The following is a 22378-nucleotide window of genomic DNA, read 5'->3' on the forward strand; positions in this document are numbered from 1 at the left end:
ACTTGAATAAAAATACAAGTATTACCAGAAAATGACTTTGGTAGAAGTTGAAGTCACTTTTGTATAATACTACTTAAGTAAAGGTCTTAAAGTATATGACATTTATTTAACTTAAGTATCAAAATTCATTTTCTAATATAACATGTACTTAAGTTTTAGAAGTAAAAGTATTAAAAAGTGAGGATTGAGCCATGGTAGCTCATGTGGTAGGGCGAGTTGTCTTTCGACTGGAAGGTTGTAGGTTTAATTCCTGGCTCTGCTGGTCTATAAGTGTCCTTGAGCAAGACCCTTAACCCCATGTTGCAGTGTGTGAATGGGTATGAAAGACGGGTGGATGGCAAAACTATAGGCTTTATATAAATACAGACCATAATACCAACTCTTCTTCTTCTGATTTTATTTGGTGTTACTTCAGCGGGGCGAGTGACAAAGTTAGTTGAGAGGAAATGTAGTGGAGTAAAAGTAAAAGTTGCTAGAAATACACATGACAAAGTAAAGTAGAGATACATGGATTTTGTACAGTAACAAAGTATTTGTACTGACGCTTTGTCTGGGACCGTACACAATCTGCTTCCCTTGTCCCACATATTGAGACAATGTCCCACATTTTAATCGGTTATAATCTAGACTCATGCTTTTCTAAAAGTAAATGTATGCATCTGATGTAATTACTGTAAAAAGCAGTGCTGCTCGACTGATGTCAATCAACCTGTCAAACGCAGGGCGCCGTCTCCCTCTTGTTGTGGGAGAAGTTCATGTCAGTCGCAAATTATATAGATTTTTGAAAAGATTTTGAGGGAAAAAAAATGATGGAAACGACAGCAAAGGAAAGACGATGCAGCTACAACAAAGAACAGGGAAACTAACCACAACTGGGTGAAGCAGCTGAAGGACATTTTCGGACTTTTTTTTTCTTGATAGACATTTTTTTGAAGTGCAGTTTGAGGAGAGAGGGTCGTACAGATCAACAGACTGTGGAAGAACTTGCAAAAAAACAAAAACAAAAAAAGAGCTGCAGCCATAGTTACAGATACTTAATTAGGGACTTATTTCTTTTATGTTAAACCTGTCAAAAGTGTGGGGCAAGAAATAACCCTGGATAGTTAACCATAAAAGCACCAGTTGTGCACTTGATACATACAGTCAATCAGCGGTTTATCTTTCAAGTTAAATAGACATTCTATCAACATTTTGAACTATACTTCTCAGCACCAGTAACATGCGTCACACATTGTCCCACATAGAAAACTAAACCAAAATGACTAAGAACGTAAACCAAAGAAGACAACACCAAATAAGATTACATAAATAAGCAGTAAACAAATAACATATTACATAAATACACAGTAAACACCCAGTTATAGTTTTACACCTGCTATTCTACCTTATCTCTATAGATCTATAGTGCTTCATGTTTGGACGTCCTTTTAGCCCCTCATTTAAAGTGTAAACGACACAAATTGAAATACAAAATGGAAGATAAAGAATGTATTTGCTGTACTTTTGTACATGTGTATGTGTGCCCCTACATCTCAGCACCATGGCTTATAAAGGGTGGAACTATAGATAATTGTGAAGTGACCTGTAATGTAGAAACTGTTTGGCTTTGTTTATTATTGCAATACTTTTTGACTTTTTGGAGTGTCAAAATTCCTGCTCAGTTTTTCAGTCAAAAAACATCTATTTGGATGTTTACTTGTGTGTTTAAGTTATTATTTCCAAATAATATTAGTAGGGATTATTTATTACCATTGCATTGGACCATTTCTTTCGTTTAAATAATTGAATTCGTTGTAACCCCCTGCAGTAGTTCCCTTAAATCAGTGGTTCTCAGTTATTTTCTGTCATGCCCCACAGAGGACAGACTTTTTTTCCCGGCCCCCTGAATTGAAATACTATTGAGAACCTGATCATATTTATTTGTTTATCTGTATAAACCACTGTATGAGTTGTTCCCCTCCCTGCCTCCCACACTCCCCCTGACATGGTTCTGAGTTAAGGCTACTTGTTGTTGTTGTTGTTTTCATACCTGTGATCAAACTGATGAACCCTGGTGTCGTGGTCCACATATAACAGCAGCATCTTCTTCAACACCTGATACTGTGACAGTGATTGTGGTTTAATCCTCTAAACTCCTCGCATGGTTTTAGGGTTAGGGTTAGGTTAAAGGTAAGGTTAGATTAGATTAAGAGTTAGGCTTAGAATTTGGTTATGGGTAAGGTTAGATTAAGGGTTAGGTTAAGGTTAGGGTTAGGGTTAGACAAGGGTTGAAGCTTAGTTTAGGCCGTCCAAAGGAATACAAGTCAATGCAGTGTTCTCAAAACCTCTCTGTGTGAATACATCTCATATTTGTGGCCTCTTTGAGACCTTTTCTGGTATAAAAATGTACTTTTCAGGACCAGGAGCCCTCATGGGGACTAAAGGTGCTAGTGAGGAAGGAAGAGTTTTGGTTTGTGCAAATAAATGGAAGTCAATACGTCATTGCAGAGTCCTCCCAACAATAGCTGCAAACACTGTGTGTGTGTGTGTGTGTGTTTATTGCCTCATTAGGACCATAATAACTGATTATGCTGTACAAATTAAGTCAATTCAAAGTAAATAAGGATATCTGTGTGTGTGTGTGTGTGTGTGTGTGTGTGTGTGTGTGCGCTGGGGGTGGGGGTGGGGGTGACGACGATGACGGGTGTGACGCCATGAGCAGATGAGACCAGCGGAGCAGACAGGACCGCGGCTCGAGGCAGCAGCAGCAGCATCATCATCATAATCCGCATCACCACCATCACCAGCAGCAGCAGCAGCAGCAACAGCAGCAGCAGCGCCGCCACAAAGGGACTGACTCTCCGCTCCTCCTCCTCCTCCTCCTGCTCCTCTTCCTCTTCCTCCTCCTCCACCTCGCTGCTTCTCTCCCGGGTCTCAGATGCTCCGGCTCGGCGGCAGGATGTGCGCTTTCTCGGCCCTGCTCTCGGTGCTCCTCGCTGGTCTCGCGGCGGCGTCCTCTGATCTGTTTGACAACCAGCTGGGCGACATCAGCTACTGCAAGAAGCAATGTCAGCTCACCATCAAGAACAAGAGCCCCGCTAAAGTAAGTTGTTCCTCGTGTGCACTGGAGGCTGCCTCTGCAGCAGAAGGCGCATTATCAGCTGTGAGCGCAGAGCTGCGTCTTCTGTCCCACACAGGAGCGTCTGCAATATAAGACAGACTCTCAGTCCGCGTGGAAAAGCAGCCACTTTACTATAGAAATGTTGGATTAAAGATAGAGGCAGGTGCGATGCTGGCTCCAGATTTTGCGCTGCGTCTCCTCCTCGATGCCTCAGCTCGTTCTCAATTAGGCCGAACATTTTGATGCAGCTCTTTTTTTCTCCCCTGCTCCTCAAAGACCCATCCAAGATGTGTTCTGCACTCACGCTCACCAACTGCGCCAAATATGTATCAACCTTTACGCGCTTTCAAGAGTTGAACGCACGTATATTTCAGCAGAATCTGAGTGTTGGTGAGTGAGAATGAGTGAGGCCGCTGTGAAGCAACGACGCGTTATTGACAGTGTTGTTCAGCATCATCCTCCTCCTCCGCAGCAGCAGGGCGGTGGATGATGGCTTTGAATTTGTTGTGAATGTCGGATGTTTAGCCACTTCATCCTCCTCACCATCTTCCTCCTCCTCCTCCTCCTCCTCTGTTGCTGCCTTCAGGTGTGGTTCAGACATCCCGCAGGGCAGCAGAGGTAGAGCTGCAAAGCGTCACCTGGTCGTTGTGCAGACCGAGTTACAGCTGCACAGATGTCGAATATTTGATTTTATATGATGCATTGTTGTGGTTTGAGATTTTTTTTTTTTAAAAACCCCTCAAACTTCTGCTGTCTGTGAACAAACGCAGTGAAGATTATGTCAGGCACAGTGCTTTAAAAAAAACATCCCTGGTCAGGGAATCTCTTTGTCTCTCTTGTTCTCAGAGAGGTCATCAGGGGGCGCTGTTTCCCTCAATTTGCATGAGGAGAAGGCACATTGTGCGCATCCCCCTCCCACAACATCACCACCTCGTTTCCCTGTTTTTAAACAACGGGCTTATTATCACTGGTTTTGCTAAACGATGACTGAAGGCTTCTCATCAGAGTGTTTATGACAGGCTGTGATGAAGCAGCTGCACCATGTCATTAAGAGATGCCATGTCCCATCAATGTCACATTTCCTATCAAGGTTATCTGGAGTTTATCCAAGAATGCAGGAGGCATCTCTAATTTTGCACCCACACCCCCATCATCATCATCATCACCATCATCATCTCTCTCTCTGTGTTTGGCTTGTAGGACTCCGTAATGAATGCCTGTCACCGTGGATGTCGCCTCTACTCCATCTGCCAGTTCGTCAATGGCAACGCGGGCTTCAACACCAGCAGGGAGGAGTGTCAGGGAGGTGAGTCAGTCCAGGCATCCTGTGGGTTTGACTGTTGGAATGAGTCTGATGGTTGAAGCTGCTGGGACTTCAATCAATATAGTATTTGAATAAATCATAGACCGTATGTAATAGTTTTTATGTAATTCTATGTGTAAATGACATGACTTCTCATTTGATTCAGTAAACATTTTCCTGAGGAGTTTCCACCATGATGCCCATTTTGTAAATGATGAGTAAAATAGAGCATACAGCATGTGTACAGTACTGGGTGTGGACACTGTGATTGACAGTAGGGCCGAACAACTAATCGAAATTTTGGTCATAATCGCAATGCGGCCTACTGCAATTTTCAAATCGCAGGAGGAGCAATATATCTTAAAGCCAAAATGTGTGTCGAAATATAATTTAGATGAAATATTCGACAGACTGAAGAAAACGTTTCTCACCGATCTGCACAAATATCACATAGCAATCATTTTAAATGTGTGTGTGAAAATGATCATTCCCTCTATATCACAGGGAATCGCAATTTCAGTCACAACTAATCGCAATTAGATATTTTTTTCCAAAATCATTCAGCCCTAATTCACAGCTAGTTTGGCCCCAAAGGTGCAGGTGGACGGACAGTGGACAAGCCCTCATTCAGACTCTGTTATTTTTCAAAATATGGTCACTTTAAATTATCATGGCTGCTTAAAAATTGAACTTAAGGCTTAAAAACAGCTGTTGAAACTTGGTAGTAATGACGTCAGGAGTAAATCCTTTAAAAGAAATCTACATTAACTAAGTGTCGTGTGCACCTTCAGTTTTGCGGAGACTGTGGTGTGTTCATCATCAAAATGCTTGGCACAACAGGTCTTTTCCTCAAACCTCAGTGGATATTGTCTGAGTCTTTGAGGCTGCTGGCCCTGTTTGAACTGCTGTATTGGAAATCAATGACGTGATTTGCTGCCCAGACAGCAGATGCTGTGTTACCCCCTCCGTTTCAGTAACAGCAGTGTGGGTTGAATCACCGCCACAGGGGCCGACAGATACGTCCTGCTAGCATCTTTATTTTTCTTCCCAGATAAACACCTTCTTCACTGTGGTGCCCCATGATCACCCTCATAGTGTGTAATTGGTCTTTTTCTCACATCCGTCTGTACTCTAAACTCCCTCTCCGCTGCTATCGCTTTTTTTTTTACTATCCCGCGTCTTCTTTTATCTTTCCAGCCTGCCAGGAGGCGTACATTAAGCTCCTGGAGCAGGAGGCCTGCAGCACCGGCTGTGCCAGCCAACCCTCTGAACCTGAGATCAAGAGAAGAAAGGTGAGAAAGACCTCTCTGCAGGGAAAAGCAGAACGTGCATGTGTACATGTAAACACACACATACACACACAGTAAATGCAGCTGAAAGAGGTTCTGAGGCTTTCTGATTCCTAGTACTGTATCACTACTAAGTATACATATGCAGTCAAATACTGAAGGACACACATAAAGACTGTCCTGCTCTCTGTTCTGCAGCTGAAGGCCATGACTCTCCGCCCAAAGTCCCCCTCTGTGATGGAGGCCGTGTCCAGTTGGTGCAATGACATTGTCAGCTCTGCTCAGAGCCTCATCTCCTCCACCTGGACGTTCTACCTGCAGGCTGATGATGGCAAGGTTGTGGTTTTCCAGGTACGCCCAAATGAAGTGTCTGTGTATGTAGGGCAAGTCAGAGTCACCTCAAATCTGTTCTAGGCTAAATGTTTTTAGCTTATTCATTGTAACCACGTGTAATGAGAAACAAGGGCATACCCAGCATTTTTGGACCCAATGGTGGGTCTGTTATGTGGTGTTTTTGTTCACCCCTTCATGAATTGTGTTGGAATCTAGATGAATCTCAAACAACATAGTGGAGTTCAATGATAATGTTACAGTAGTCACTATACAGTATATTTTACTTTGGTTCCTTAATCTTTCAAGTGATCGGAAAATATGATATATGAAATATTGGGTGCTCCTCCAAGTTGGCTGGAAGATGATTGTGTGACTGAATCTGCAAGCCCCCCCAGTAAATGCCGAATAAACACATTCCCACTGGTCAAAAACCTGGTTAATCTTCGGGAGTGAGGCATATCTGACCTGCCTGTCTTTACAAAAAAGCCTGAGAGGCATACACAGCTGAAGTAGAGACCTATAAGTTAGAGAATAAGTCATGGAAAAATGTCAATAAAAGTGTCACCAAAAATCCCAGTTCACCCACAGACCACGACTTCCAGGGTTTTGGGGGTGGAGCTTTGACTTGAGTGGCGAGACCCTTGCTCTTTAGTTCTATTCTGCATTTGGCTTCACTCTGCAACACTTCTTTAACCTGAATGAGTTTAGCCAAATCCCTGTACTTTAAGCGTTTTACATTTGATGGGGTTAAGTGTTTTTGTGCAGGAGCAGCAGCATTTTGTTTTTCAAATGTTGCTCTAAAGGGTGAACTGCCAAAAATAGCAGCAGCTTAGTGATGTCGGGGAAATACAGAAATATGGCGGCAATGACAGCTCGCAGATACATGGAGAAAAGTGAGACCTCTTCGTGCTTTGTCGTATCCTAAGTGCCAAAAATACAAAATGCTCCTACAGAACAGTAATATACTAACTTTTGTATACAATTCTTATATTTGTGTTTAAAAATGTAAATAATTGCCTTTTTGTATGATCCTAGCCCCATGAATATCTGCACTGATGATTGAGAGCTTTTCTGCTAAATCAGTGATCATCTAAATTTTTAACACAATATAAATGGCCCACTAAATCATGATGGCATTTAATCATAACATTAATATTAAAAAGCCTTTTTCACTTTTTAAAATCATGCTATGTGGCGCCAGAGAGCTTGATTTTCTGCCCAATCATCTCACAGACTGTTTCAGTGACAGTTGAGTGAACAAGGGCACACGGCAGGGTGAGAGAAAGGCTGGTGAGTTCCGAGCTCTGCAAATATGTTTTTTTTTCCACCATGTTAATTGTTTATAAATGTCCCTCTAAATGATGTCACTGCCCTTAGCACCATGCATATTTGATAACCAGCAGGCCGTCGCTCTGTTGAACCTGCCTCAGGACACAAACACACTGCATGATTTAACAGAGAGTGGACTGTGCCAACGAATGAAGTCACTTCTGAAGGAATAACCCACGCATGACTGGCCCTCACCTGTGGGAAGCCCTGTTTAATGGGTTTGTTTGCAGGATACCCCTGAAATTACTACAGTGACACCTATACATTAAAGCTATAATAAGATTTGCTAACCAACAAACCAACCATATCCTTTAAATACCCTCCGTCCTCTTTGCAGCGCTGTCACCATAATTAAAGGGCTTAGTTGGAAATGATAGTGTGTCAGAACTCAGGACCCAAACAGAAGGTCCTCTGTTAAACAAACACTGAAATGTACACAAGATAGTTTGTGTGTGTGTGTGTGTGTGTGTGTGCGTCCACCCTCTGTGGTACAGTATATAGACAGCCGGAGCACATTAAATGATCAACATTACTTTCAGACTTGGTGATGGATGTTTGCTCTTTACAGCAGTGACATGCAGGCTGAGGCAGCGAGAGGAAGTCAAGCGCCACAGTGCTGTGAGAAGACCATCAGGCCTGTGTTTAGTGGGCAAGTGGCAAACCGCCACCATCTCGACGCTGAGAGGGTTGAAAGAGCAGGAAGGCTCAGTTGAGGGACAGCAGAGAGAAAAACAAGCCAACATTGCCTCCAATTCTAATTATTCACAGTCAGCTGATTGACTGTTGTGCATATACATGCTATATTGTACATCTATGCAGTCATGGCTGAATGTCACGTCATTCAAAATGCCCTAACAAAATAAGTGCTTCCAAGGCTTTAGATTTAGATAAATAAAAAAAGTCTCCTTTAAATCATGAACACCAAATAAAGGCCATTTTTTAATTGTGAAGAAATTCAAGTACAACACACACTTCACTTCAAGTCGCCCGGCTATGACACAAGAGCGTGAGGCTGTTTTGGACAAAAGTGAGTCGATGACAGATGTCCTGCTCCCTGTGTAACAACTAACTCGTAATGGAGTAAAACACATGACTGTGACTAACGCTGGTATCATGCAAATAACTCAATTATTTATTATTTGAAAGTCCACACTGTGTCGACACGTAAGTCTGGATGTAAAGTGCAACGTGGTTTGTGGAGAACCTGCGGACTGTGTCGTACACATCATGTTTACATCATTTTAGTTTACTGAATATTAAAAGAACATGTAATTGTTCTTATGTCATTTATCATCAGCTCCATATAGTTCAGTTTAATAAATCTCCAGTTTACGGCACAAACATGTGTGGTGAATGTAAATCATACATCATGACTTGATGAATGAAATATTGCTGTATAAATTCTATAACATAATAATGTAAAATCCATCAATGAAACTTAAATCACGGAGAAAATCAAAGACTGTGATGATTATGTGTCTTTTTTTTCTTCTTTTTTTTAAGCATATACTTCTCAAACATTTGGGTTTATGTACATGATTACATATATTTTTTGGTACATGCATGTGTGTAAGAAGCATTTAACATGATCAAAGTAAAACCAGCGTAGCAGGAAAAATGGGGGCATCCTGAATGCTGAATGGTTTAAGTGCAGACCAACATAGTTCCCTGGTTTGACTCCAGAGCTTTTGCTGCCTGTCTCACTGCATTTCCTGTTTCTTCTTCACTGTGTCGTTCAAGATTAAGGGAAAATGCTCACAGCCGGTCTTTTTCCAATGCGTGTTTTCATTAATTTATCTACCCGCTGGGCTCTTTTAAAAATAGTAAAATACTATAAAGGGAGAATCTATCTCAATGTGTCCACCCACTCCTCTGTCTTAAACCCCGTGTCTCTTTATGGCTGAGACGTTTCTGAACTCTCAAACCCTTCTTTCATTCTCTCGGAGTCTCTGTAAACCGGAGCACCTCTTGCACTCCCTCTCATAATGCATGACAGATGCAGATCCAGCTCCGCTCATTCTGATGGTTAGATCTCTTTAGTCTGCAACCAATGAGAACCGTCGCTCACATCTACCTACCCTTGCGTCTCCCCAGACCTTAAACTGGTAAAGAAAACACATCTGGTTTTGATGCACTTTGTCAGAAAACATTGCTTGCTATGGGCTAATAAACCTGGCTGTGAAGTGACTTTTTTCAGCAACAAAGGAGAAAACTGTCTCACACGCAGATGCTTTATGTTTCAGTGTTGTGTTCCTCCAGATGAGTGATAGAGATCATTTAGCAGAGGACAGATCAATCGTTTTCTTTTATAAATGAACCGACGGGAACAATTGAAACAAACTTTTGCTGCTCCTGCATTATAATGTTCGACACAGCAAAAGCTTTCAAAGTGTATTGATCTGGTTAAGTGTTTGGGTCGATAAATACTGCGACTACTGACACAACATCCAGAGGGATATACTGTACTTTTCTATGTTTTTGTGTGTGTGTGTGTGTGTGTGTGAGCATGTGTTTGCTGAGGCCAGCAATAGTATTGTTACAACCAACTACAGCTGCTGTTGTAGTGGAGGGAGGCTCCAAAATCCTCTTTTAATGAGTTCTCCAGGGGAGCCACATACACACTGCACACATACTGTTTGAAACACACAACTGTACAAATACTGACAGCAGTGTGTGTGTGTTTGATGTGTTTCTCCAAACAGATTTAGGTGTTTGAGAAACACATTGAGAGACAAACGAAGTCCAGGCATTATTTACGCCATATTATCAGCTCCAAATTTATCAGCCCTTTTATCGGTAAGAATAAAACAAAAGAAACTCCACCAAGGAGTTTGTGTTTTCATTGCTATTTGTCACTCAAAAAGTTACAGAACAGGTTTTGATAAGGATTTTCCTTCTTCTTGCTTCCTGGCCAACTGTTTGTAGTTGGAGCTCCTCTGTGTTGTGACTTTGAAGTGTTACTTCAATCCGTGCATTTTCTCTTCTTCTCCTCTCCTCAGAGTCAGCCGGAGGTGGAGTACTCTCTGCCGGAGCTGCAGGCTCCTCGATCCAACGTGGAGGATAAACCTTGGCCTCAGGTCCACTCCCACACCCAGAGACCTCACGGTGAGTATGCCACTGTATTTACACACTGTAGGCTTACGTGTGTGTTGCTGCAATGTCTCCACGTTCAAGAGAGTTTGATTTCCTTATTTAATGTGTTGCGTGGCAGGTGTGAGGGGACATGGCGAGAAGGGAGCATCTAAAGCGGGAGGTAAAGGGAAGCACCCTGTCCAGCACGCAGACGACCCCACAGCTGAGCACGACTTCCTTGGCTGCATGTCAAGGTGAGCTGAGACTCTAGTTTGTGAAGAACTGAATAGTTTAGGACCAAAGTCCTTTACTAAGACATCTGCTTTCTGTCTGAGACAACATGGTTCATAGACAAACTAAATAATCCTGCACGTTCTCTTCATTCTTTCGGATGACACAATACCACATTTCATGTCCGATACCGATATCTCAGACACGAGTATCTGCCATTTATGATATCAGTCCGATACAGTCATTTGAGACCTTTTAAACCATTAATCTGTTCCCAACACATTTGTTTCAAATACATCATTCTCCAACTGTGTGTAGAAGAAATACTGATTTGTATTTACATTTTTACAGTCTGTGCATAGAGAAGCCTGCGATACTTGCAATGTTTGGATTGTGTCGGATTTTGCCTGATTTTTATCTGTCGGATATCCGATCCTGTGATTTTGACCAGTATCGGACCAATACTGATACTGAGTATTGTTTGGGCCGATGACTATTCATTACACAGATATCATAATATTACATATGTTAATATGATTTTGTCAAGGATTTACAACACTATTTTAAGTAGTTGGTGGTTGAAAATCCTTAGTTCAATTTCCTAATTGTGTTCTGGAATCACTGAAAGTGTATAAAATGTGATTTAAGCATTCATTTCCATTTAGGTTAGTTGTGCTTCATGTTATGACGTTTTTGTCCTCCAGACGTTCAGGTCTTCCGCGGTGGATTCTAGCGGCCTGTCTCTTCCTGTCCATCATGGTCATGCTTTGGCTCAGCTGTGCCAGCCTCGTCACTGCACCTGAGCAGCACATTAAGACACAGGTGTGTACACACATGAGCTCAGGCTCTCATTAACACACGTGCATATGGATAAACAAGAGAAGCACAAAGTTTTGTATGAAGATTTTTCTATACCACTTTACCACCATGCTGCTCGTGAAATTGTGTTCAGACCAGTTCAGTGTCACACAACTAACAACAGTGTGAGGTCTGTCCACTGTCCGACATCCATGTGCTTGTTCTGTGATATGTTTATATCCTATATATTGATAATGTAGCCTGTATTGATAATGTAGCCTGTATTGATTACGGTTACATTGTTAAAATCTAATCTAAAAGTTAAAGGTCTTTGGTGTATCGTATAGTGCAGTGTAGCTGTTTTTAGTGTGTTGCTACTGTATATTCTTATTAATGTAGTAATAATCCTAAACAGCATCATCATTCTTATACGTGTGTTGACGTAAACTCCTGAACCCACAGGCAGACACAGTATGAAGACACACACGCAGTTTATCCTACAATGTACTCACTTAAGACTGTTTGCCACTTTCACATCGATGTTTACGACCTTAAATTGTCTAATGCAGTTGCAGCTGCTGTTGTCGATGGCTAACTTCCTGTCCTTAGCTGACATCAGTATATATAGAACATGTTTGATGAAAAGAGGATAAACTCAGGTGCCAGAGTTGTGGAGTTGTGGCTCATTTTTTGGAATACCTGAACATTTCTTTAGAGGTTTACTACCAGACCACCCACACTGAGGTTACATCCTCACTACTTCATCTTAAATGTATAAAAGTGATTTAAAATTCCACATCCATCTGCTGGCCACATTATCTCTGCGTTTTACAGCACCAAAAATAGAGACAATTGAAAATGGTGCTGGCTCCATTGTGATTTTAAAAGGAGGGCAGCATTTTTGTCTTTGTGGACAGAAACAGAGACCTTTGACAATGATGATACATTTACCGACATTTGTTTCCTGAGATCCTAAATCTAAACACTTAGTTTCAGTTTCAAATTCCTCTTTTTGCTGGTCTACTACTTCTCTTTACCATTTGCTTGTTGTACATTCTGAAACATTCTGAAATGCATGACCCTGATTCCCTACAGTGACACGTACATGACCAGTATGGATGCAGATCACTTCTGATACACAAATCACATACACACAATTCATTTTTGTCTGAAAAAGTAGTTTGGATGTAGCCTGAATGTCCCTGAAAGCTGTCAGAGTATAGCACTACTGTATATAACTCATAATATACCTAAAGTGCTTTAGTGAAGCAGCTTTCAAAATGTAAACGTCCACACACGGTGAAGTCCTGCATGTTTTATCAAAGCTTCTGTCTTTGTGTCTTTCCAGCTGAGCATCAACGGAGACAAAGAGTTTCTGGACAATGCCCACAAAGTCAGCCCGTACCACCTGACTCCTGTGATCGCTGTCGCTATGAAAGAATCAGAGGAGAGCCAGGAGGCGGGGCCACTTCCAGTGAAAGTTGACCTCAACAAAACATGTGTTTAGAAAGAAACAATGGAAAAGCTGCTGTCTTGTTGGCCCAGGGTAATAACCATGTCTAGAAATCTGTGGCCCATCTGCGGAATTTTTAACAATGTATTTTTAAGAGCATGGCACCCTCCTGTCTTTTGAAGTTATCTTACTGGAACATCTAGCTTTTGTCAATCATCAGGCAGGTTTTTCACTTAGCTACGCTTGTCATTACACTTCCCTGTACAGTCCAAATATGTCCATCCTAAAGTTATCCTTAGTGATCAGCCTGCAGCCTGCTTACTAATTGGTAAGACGATGCTCTTGTCTTGGAGACATGCTGGAGACAAGCAGAGAGGATGGATTACAGCTGAGAGCTTTCTTACCATCAAGAGGAGACAAACACTAAGATTCATTTCAGATTTCATTTTCCTCATTGTCACAGGGAGTTTGGATGAATGAATAGCTTTTTGAGAGCGGTGCAGTGTGAGGGAGAGCAAATGTAGAAGATTCACAGGTGAACATCGCAGAGAGCAGATTCTGTGTTTCACAGTTTACATAATCAGCAACCTGAGCTGTCACACATACAGAAAACAGTTCTTCAAACAAGTTCAGAAGAAAGGCAAACCTTCAAAAATGAAAACAGACCTTTTTTTCCCCACCTTATTTTTCTTTATATGTGTGTGTGTGTGTGTGTGTGTCCATGTGTATCTGTAAACAGCACACATTCCTTGCGAGAACTTGAAAAGGATATTGGTTCATTTATTTATTTTCTCTGTTTATTCAGAATGGTTGACGTGAGCTCATTTGTTGACTAGTGATTCTGAAGTGCCATGTACGACAGCTCTGTCATCATACTAATGTAAATGTAAAATACACTGAAACGCAGAGTGAATAGAGACACGTGGAGAGGGAAGATTGCACCTATTGCTGTATTATTATATTACTATAATTAGCATCACAGTGCTTATATATCACTTAGCTGTTATGCTATGTGTCATGCGCTTTCTACTAGCTGACTATTTTGTATGTCCTAGGAGCACATACTGAAGGATAACCTGTGTATAATGTGTAATGCAAAGCTTTTAACATAGGCCTTTGTTATTGAGCAGAGTTGCACAGTCTTAGAGATGATTTTTCTGTGTTCCTCTCAGTGCTTTTGATGTCCTGTACTGCTCTTTTACTCCAGGTTATGTCGACAATATACCGTGCATGCATAAGTGACGCTTCAATAGTTTTATTCTAACTGCCCGCCATGCCAGCATGGCACAACACTACTATAGACTTGTGGGCTTTTGTGTTCCTATATTTACTGTAATCACTGAATAGTTATGATGTTATGATGAACGATGACATTCTCCTCATGCGCCACAGAAAAGCCGTCCGATCAATCGTCTGTGCTGATTCAAACTGAAGGTGTATGAAATACGATATGAATTTCCTTTTTACTGGTCTGTTATATTTTCAGCGAAATGATACAACATGATGAATAAAGTGTTTTCATTGTAAATAAACAAGAGAGACACTTTTTTTTTAACAAGAATGCTGTTCATACATGTTTTCGCTGTAGCTAGAGTGTATAATTTTTAGTTGTTTCATTAATTAATTAATGAATTCATTCATTCATCGATCTTCTACCTTCTACCACTTTATCTGGTGCAAATCCCAGTTGACATAGGCCACCCACTCTCACATCTCCAGTGTTCGTGGACTCCATGCAGGAAGGCCCTTGTTCTGACCGGGTCGTGAACCTGGGTCTTCTTGCTGTGTTTGTTTCCTCGCTATAAAATAAAAAGCAAGAAGTTAAAGAAGAAATTAAGAAACGTTAGACCTGACCGTCTTGTTGTTTTTTTGTCTGTTAAATTCTGTGATTATTTAATGACTGAAAGTTGGTTTTATTTACCAAGTTGTTAATATATATATATACATAATACATATATTGTAAGAATAATAATCTATTGCATATTGTTATTGCAATATATTGTTCTAACTATACACTACCAACGTTTTAACTTACATAGTGAAAGGGTAGGTCACTCTCAATACTTTAACCTGTAGGAGTAAATTATTTCATACATGTTTTCTGGCTGTATATCAATAAAGTGTAGAGGAATAATTATACTGTAGAGTCATTGTAGCATTGCTAAGACAACAACAGTACTGTATGGTAACACTTTGGTTGTGAGGTCTGAGGTCCTGCTTTCCAGGTCATGTCAGTGGTGTTTGATGGGGTTCATGGAGTTCAGGACTCAGTGCAGGACAACTTAAGTCAACATATCTCTGACACCAAACTGAAGCAAAACAGAGACATTTTAAAGACAAATTAATGTGGATGTCCACATGTCTTTAATCACATAACCACACAATGCATCTGATGTTCAAAGAGCGCCACCAAAAACAACCTTCTATTGTGTAATAAGGATTACAATCCACAAGGTGGCAGCAAAGTTTGACACAAGATGTCAGTCAGTCAGTCAGTCATCATCTAACCGCTTGTATTGCACATTAAACAGATGGATTCTACTGCATAAATATAGTATATATTAATTACATATTTGCACTGATTGAAATCAAAATGTATGACATCTAATTTGAGTTTACGTGAGTTGTTTTTATCAACGTAAATTACATTAGCTTTCACTGACATGTACTAACATTTGAACACATCATTTGCATATGAACATTCACATCAGATCCAATGGGTATAATTTACGTGATTTTATATTTCTGCATATGTTGCTTTTTGACAATACTGAAAAATATTTGCAGTGGCTAACATGGAAAAAGGAAAAAAAGAAAAGAAAAGAAAAGAAAAGAAAAGATGTAAATTGACTTTGCCTTTTCTGCCAGTGGATCAAAAACAAACTAGATAAAATAAATCATCAAACTCCTCAAAACCAGATGCAACACAAAGCAGCTTCTAGTTTTAAGTGTCAAATTAACATAGCATGCTGCTTTGCAGTGTGAAAGACAGACAGGAGGAAATATCAAAACATGCCTCCTTCTTGTCAGCTGTGACACATAATCAAAGGGAGCACGCTTTTCAGCGAGAGGGTTTTACATTACACTACATTACATTACCCTGTGATGATTTGTCAGGGGGGAAGAAAAGTGCAGCGTCGAAAAGGGCGGTGCTGTCAGTCACCATACACGTCTGTGAAGGCAGCAGTGATTTTACACTGTGCTGTGTCTTGGCAGGTGATGGCAGATAATATAAGTATGACAAACAAATGAAAGCCTGCAGGCTTTTGGGTTTTGTTTTAGGGTCATTTCATCAAACTGCTGTGTGGGTGAAAGGAGCATGTTAGAGTCTTTGACCTCCTCTTCACAGGAAGTGTGGGCTGGATCACAGCTCAGACTTGTTGGCCATACATTCAGACACTTTAGGTAAAGAGAGAAAAATGGCTCACTGTAGCACCACTTCAGGAACTTGACCAGGCTGGCCTTCGCTCACCGAGCAGGGAATGAGTCTGGCAGCAGCTAGGGTCTCATTGATGACAGAGAGGAAGAGACAGTGAGGTTGAGGACTCGTACACTAATCAGCCACTTTATTAGGTACACAGGTCACCTAATAAAGTGGCAGAAGTGGCACCTGGTGTGCTCCTCTGCCTGTGTATAGGTTTGATGTGGTGTGTGTTCAGAGTTGGTTGTGGCTTGTTTGAGTCACTGTTGCCTTTCTATCATTTCTAACCAGTTTGTTCATTCTCCTCTGACCTCTGGCATCATTCGCCCAGAGAGCTGCTGCTCACTGGATTTTTCTCTCTTTTCTGTTTTCTTTTAGGATATTTCCGGATCATTCTCTGCAAACCCCAGAGCTGATTATGCGTGAAAATCCCAGCAGATCAACAGTTCCTGAAATACACAGACCAGCTCCTCTGGCACCAAGCACCGGTTAATTAAATCATTTTTCTCTTCCCCATTCTGATGAGAAGGCCTGAATGCATTGAGGCGTTGCCCTGTGATTAGCTGATTAAATATTTGAATTAACAAGCAGTTGGATAGTTGTCTGTAATTAATTGGCCAGTGAGAGATGAATTAGTATTTTCTTCTTGCATATTCCTCCTGAGCAGCAGGGGGTGTGAGGTGTATGGTGGCGCATGCCAGCCTTTCACAGGTGTTCATGATGAGGGAGAAGCAAACAGTTTGTGACTGTGTGCACAGAGTAAAGAGTATGGACAGAGTAAAGGCAACAAACACATTCAGTTAAAACCTACGGACAAAGTTTGGACTTCACTTCACCACGTGAGTACATGTCTAAACAAACCTCAATCAGCAACCAGTCATGGCTCAAGTATTAAGCTCAGTCTTAACTCTAAACTTCAGTGTGTGAGAGAGCGACATCTTGCTCTTGACAAAAATAGTTCCCTTATTTGTGTGTAGAAGTGGAGGAGGAGGAGGAGGAGGATGAGGGAAAAAAACAACAGAAGAGGAGAAGGAACAGCTTGTACTTTTCACACTGACATGTTGACTCATTTAATGTAAATGGGACTGTTTGTCTCGCTCTTCCTCTGTCTTGGACAATCAGCCGTCCCCTGTTGACACGAGGGAAAGATAAACTGAAATTTTATGGTCAGTGGAGCCTCGGACTCAAACAACACACATGTCACACAAGCTGACGTTTATGACCTGATGAGAGCTCAGCCTCGGCTTTGAACACAGTGTGTGGACATTCACTGAATGGCTGTCCACACACTGGTGTACATGGCACTACCTCGCATAACTGTAACTTAAAGAAAACACCCTGAATTATCTTTTTAGAGAGATGTTTAATTCATGTCAGCTTGTTGTATGTTGCCATCAAACTGGGGACACGGAGTGAGTCACAAATGTATTTCAGTTCACTGAGCGTAGCTGTGAGTTCAACAGTGTGATGTAAAACACCATGCATGATGTGACGTCACAGATGATTGCATGGAGTTCATAATACCAATTACTTTATGCCTGTATTCTGGTTTTCATCACAACCACAAAGGTCACAGTCACTGCCATCCACAGAAGGTATGAAAGACACAGACAGGTTAGATACACCGGAGCAATATATTAATTGTACCTTTGTGTGAATTTCACCTCTGATTTATTCACATTTAACATTTTTTTTAAAAGTCACTAAAGGTTTAGCTCTCTCCCTCTTTAGCTTCCACTTCCTGGTTTCACTTCTTTTGCTTTCTTCCCCGTCTGTCCTGCTGACCCTGACCTCTGTCTGCTTTTTTTGGTCACAGAAAACAGTTGTTGCTGCATCTTTTGACTAATTAACTCCAAACAATTGCCCTGAGTGGCTCAGTCAGCAGTGGGGTGCATCACAAACACTGAACTGAACACCCAGTAAAAAAAAAAAGCACCCCAGCACTTTGGCTGCCACTCATCTAATCACCCACAGGGGGTGCTATGGATCCAAGTTTAAATGCTGGTGGCCCCATCATTAGAATTTAATGGTTTATGTGAGTGAAGAGTCTCTCGCTCTCTTTCTCTCTCTAAGCAGAAAGCTGTGTGCTGCTCTTATCTGGCCAGACCTGCTGCAGGAGCCAACCTGCAGTGCATTAAACAAGCCACACACACACACACACACACACATGAAAATAAAGTGAATAATGGGAGAGGAGTGACAGTGAAGGAATAGCAGAAATCATTAGGGGGTTGATTGGACAGTCTATTGTAGCGTGTATTTGTGAATAATGTATCTAGAAATGGTTACACTCGGAACAGAGAGCCACGACCCAAAATGTTAGCATTTTAATAAGCTGCATTTGAGAATCAACAATTATTGTTATTATATTACTTACTGTAATCGAAACCTTTACTGAACAATGGTTTGCCATGTGTTTTTACTTTCAGATATGCACATTTATGTCGTATCTGCTTCTGTCGCCATTGTTGTTTGTGCGCTCTCGTCAAGCGGTGTTGTTAGCTGATGAGGTTTCCATGGACACAGATGTTTTGGTGTATTAATTATTTAGTATGTGAAAGTTAAGGCCACAGTCACATAACACAATATGTATGCTTTGACTACTCTGGTGACATGGTGAACTTTGTGAAAGCATGACCCTTGGCTAAAGGTTGTGTTTAAAAAGGAACATGCAGATATGTGTGATACTATAAATGGATTTTCCTTTTAATACATGTTTGAACATTTGGTTGAAATGTGTGATACAATGGAACGGTTTTAATAGAAACCAGCTTACAGTGAACATGTCGGCTTCTTCTTTATGGACACAGTAGGTGGGGTCAGTTTCAGTAACAGCATATCAGGGATGACGTTTACAAGACATGTGACATGTGAAATGTTGAGAGAAAATAATGCTAAGGAGGAGAAGCAAATGTTACTACAACAATAGATGTGATAATACTGTTGTCACATGGACCATAGTGGACATGCAGGCATGGAAGGTATGACTCAGGTCAGAGGTTTAGGTGAAAATGAATGAAATCTATGTGCAAAACTGCAGAGAACAACAAAAGAGGACTCTGCTGCTCACCTCTTCCTTTCCCCAACTGACTATACACACGCTCACTTCCTGCTTTTAAATAAGCCAGCCGGACTATTTCTGGTAAGCAGAGATGTTTCTCCAGTCAGTGTCTGCAGAAGAGTATTTAGCGATGCACTATAGAATTTAGCAGAAGCTGTGCAGAGGGATGCAGCAGTGTTGTGCTGTTTTCCCCTCACAACGCTGACCTTTTTCATTTCAGGCCATGTTGAATCCCTCAGGGCTAACTGTTAAAAGACAATGTAAATGTTTTTGATCGATAGCATATATTTTCCCTTAAATGACAATTGACCAGACTTGACTGGCTGGTTCATTCATTTTAACGGAAGTTGTAAATTAATTGGATTAAGGAACTATAGTGGCCTTAGCAAACGAGAAACAATCAGTGCGTTTACATGCATGTTAAGAGTCCGATTTTAGTTGGTTTAGTAGATAGGTTAGTCCGACTAAAACCGAGCTAGTCTCAGTCAGACTAACATACCTGGATAATGTGAATCATAGTCCGATTACTCCTACATGTATATGCTGGAACTACTCGGTGCCGGACTGAATGTATATGCTTAGTCAGACTGGTCTTGGACTTGGCGGTCTGCACAAAATTTACTCCCCGGTATTTGACCCAGAAGTAGAAGGAGACAGAGTTAACTGCAGTGCTGTTGTCGGAAGAGAACAAACAACATGATGCCGTTGTCAAGAATGAACGCTATGAGACGACCCACTTTTGGACTTTTCACTATTAACATGTACAACATACAGAACCAGAGCACGATCCATCTCACTGTTCGTTGTTTGTGTTTCTGTGGCGTAAAGGTTAACAGGAAACTGATTCAATAAATTTCTCCTCCGCATGTATACTCGGACTTGGCACGTTGCCTGTCTTAATCGGACTGCGGTCTTAGCTCGATTAAACTGAGAAACTCTTTCTTTGTTGGTTCAAACATAGGGTTTATGTGGGCAAAGCTGTTCACCAAAGTAAGTTTATTCCTCAAATTGCAAGTCTGGGCTGCTGCAGAAACATGTTGGCTCATGATCGAGGCCTCCATCATGCGTTCCCCCTTTTTTGAAAAAGGCTTGTTGTAAGGCTCGGGTCATACTTTTCGCGATCTCTTCTATCCATGGTGAGCTAGTTTGCATTTTTGTATGCTTGTTCATGTCCACTTTTCTGTTCACACTGAAGGAAGGGCCACACTGATATAGAGCTGTGAACAGTTTGGTTCAGTACAGTATGTATTTTTTTGTGTTTCCTTGGGCAATAGTACCAAAATAACCACCCTCAGCGTTCCATTTTTGGGGAACCCTTCCCTTGGGCCACCATATCAATGGTACGGTAAGCTAGACCGGCTCCACCCACGACAGTCAGCTGATTGAGCGACAAACATGGCTGCCCTTGCGATCATTGTTTCTTCAATGCCTGCAGTCAATTCTCATACAAAGCTTGATGTCTTGTGGAGACAGACACAAAAAAACGAGCTGCTGGATGTCCTCCATTGTTGTCCTGTTGTGTTGCATTCAAAGTCACTGTTTGTTGTCTACGCAACGTCACGCTACGTATCTTGCTGATGCGGTCATCGAGCACAGCCCACACCCCACCTACCAAGTAAAGGTACTGTTCTCAGTGGAAACGCAAACCTGACCCAAGGCTTTAACATTCCAAACCGTATCGTACCTCGATGGAAACACAGCTATAGTATTCTAGGGATGCACACTCCATCTTCCATTCCATTCCAGTAGTGGTGTTTTCTGTCATTGCACTCTTTCAGTGATGGGTTGAGCACGTGTGGGTACTGGAGGTTAGTCCTTGTGTAATCTCTGTCTGCGATTATCTCCTTTTTGCTGGCGCTTTTGAACGAAACAAGAGCAAAATAACAATGGACAGGAACATATTTTGCATCAGGGAGTTAGGAAATGGACAGATGATTAAATTAAGTCGCACGGACACTAGCAACCACTGACACCACGCACACTCTGGGACTAAAACAAAACATACAATTTCAAAAATGATTCTACATTTATGCAAATATCCAATGATTTCCCAATAAGCCCATGTGAATGTTACACACTGGACTTCACTGCAAACCTAGTGAGTATTTATCTTTCTTCCTTCTGTTTCTTCTTCTCTCCATCTCTTTATCTGATTGAGTGAGTCGCTGTGTTTCACACACATGAAGGGAGACATCCTCTTGTTTGGAGCACTAACTTTTATTTCACTACGACATCTGTCATGAACGTCCGCTGCGCCTGAAACAAAGATTCAATCAGAGCTCTAACAACATGTCAATTCACAATTCCGCGCACATCTCTCTCTCCCTCTCTCTCTCTCTCCCCCTCTCTTTACAGGCGTACCATCCATGCACGTGCACATGGTGATACAGACATGTACATACAACACGGATGCTACCCGGACTATTAAACTCCAAGCTGCCCGACACGCCACTCTCTCCAAACTAAGCGCACAGGCATGAGCGGCCGGTTTCAAGTTGCCCTCTCTGTGAATTGATTCTACTATGAGCCTACACGAACCTCTCCTCTCAGGCGCGGGGGGGGGCCGGCGGGAAACAGCACGTGCGTCCGCCGCCCGGGTCCAAATATGACTGTGTGTCACACAGTGTACAATGACCTATAATTCAACTTCATGATCCTCGTGAAAAACAATAAAGCGACGCGGTGTTTTTCAAGGTAATCCACGCTGTCCTCATGGCGGTGTCACCCCCGCGTTGCAAAGTGGAACATTCCACAATTTATTCCAGGGAAAGACTGACAGTTTTTTGGGTCATGAAGCAGCTGTTCAAGTCAGCGGCCGGTCCCCCCTCTGCTGGAATAAGAAATTAGTCCATTTTAAAGTAAATAACTAAAGCCTCTGGCCGATAAGAAGGAATTATAGAATGATGTGCAGGCTCAATTTAACGGAGAGAGAGCCCCCCAAACAGTTAAATCCAATAAATATGACTTTTCTCCCCCTCCTCCCTCCTC

The 22378-nt window shown here is 41.7% G+C and overlaps 1 protein-coding gene across 1 annotated transcript; it reads left to right on the top strand.

Moving 5' to 3' along the window:
* Positions 1-2853: 2853 nt before the first annotated feature.
* tmem59l (transmembrane protein 59-like) lies at positions 2854-14460 on the top strand. The gene is made up of 8 exons (XM_044044706.1): positions 2854-3082; positions 4301-4406; positions 5601-5695; positions 5891-6043; positions 10354-10459; positions 10566-10680; positions 11362-11479; positions 12804-14460. The coding sequence occupies exons 1-8, from the start codon at positions 2918-2920 to the stop codon at positions 12960-12962; spliced, it is 1017 nt and encodes a 338-aa protein (XP_043900641.1). The 5' UTR covers positions 2854-2917; the 3' UTR covers positions 12963-14460.
* The last annotated feature ends 7918 nt before the right edge of the window (positions 14461-22378 follow it).

Source organism: Solea senegalensis, linkage group LG14 (genome assembly GCF_019176455.1).
Source record: "Solea senegalensis isolate Sse05_10M linkage group LG14, IFAPA_SoseM_1, whole genome shotgun sequence".
Classification (NCBI taxonomy): domain Eukaryota; kingdom Metazoa; phylum Chordata; class Actinopteri; order Pleuronectiformes; family Soleidae; genus Solea; species Solea senegalensis.

What these genes read in the sequence shown, in the direction of transcription:
- tmem59l (XM_044044706.1), top strand. Translation starts at nt 2,918, where the DNA reads ATGCTCCGGCTCGGCGGCAGGATGTGCGCTTTCTCGGCCCTGCTCTCG. An exon ending in TTCCTTGGCTGCATGTCAAG is followed by an intron (nt 10,681 to 11,361) that starts GTGAGCTGAGAC and finishes TTTGTCCTCCAG; the next exon opens with ACGTTCAGGTCTTCCGCGGT. An exon ending in AGCAGCACATTAAGACACAG is followed by an intron (nt 11,480 to 12,803) that starts GTGTGTACACAC and finishes GTGTCTTTCCAG; the next exon opens with CTGAGCATCAACGGAGACAA.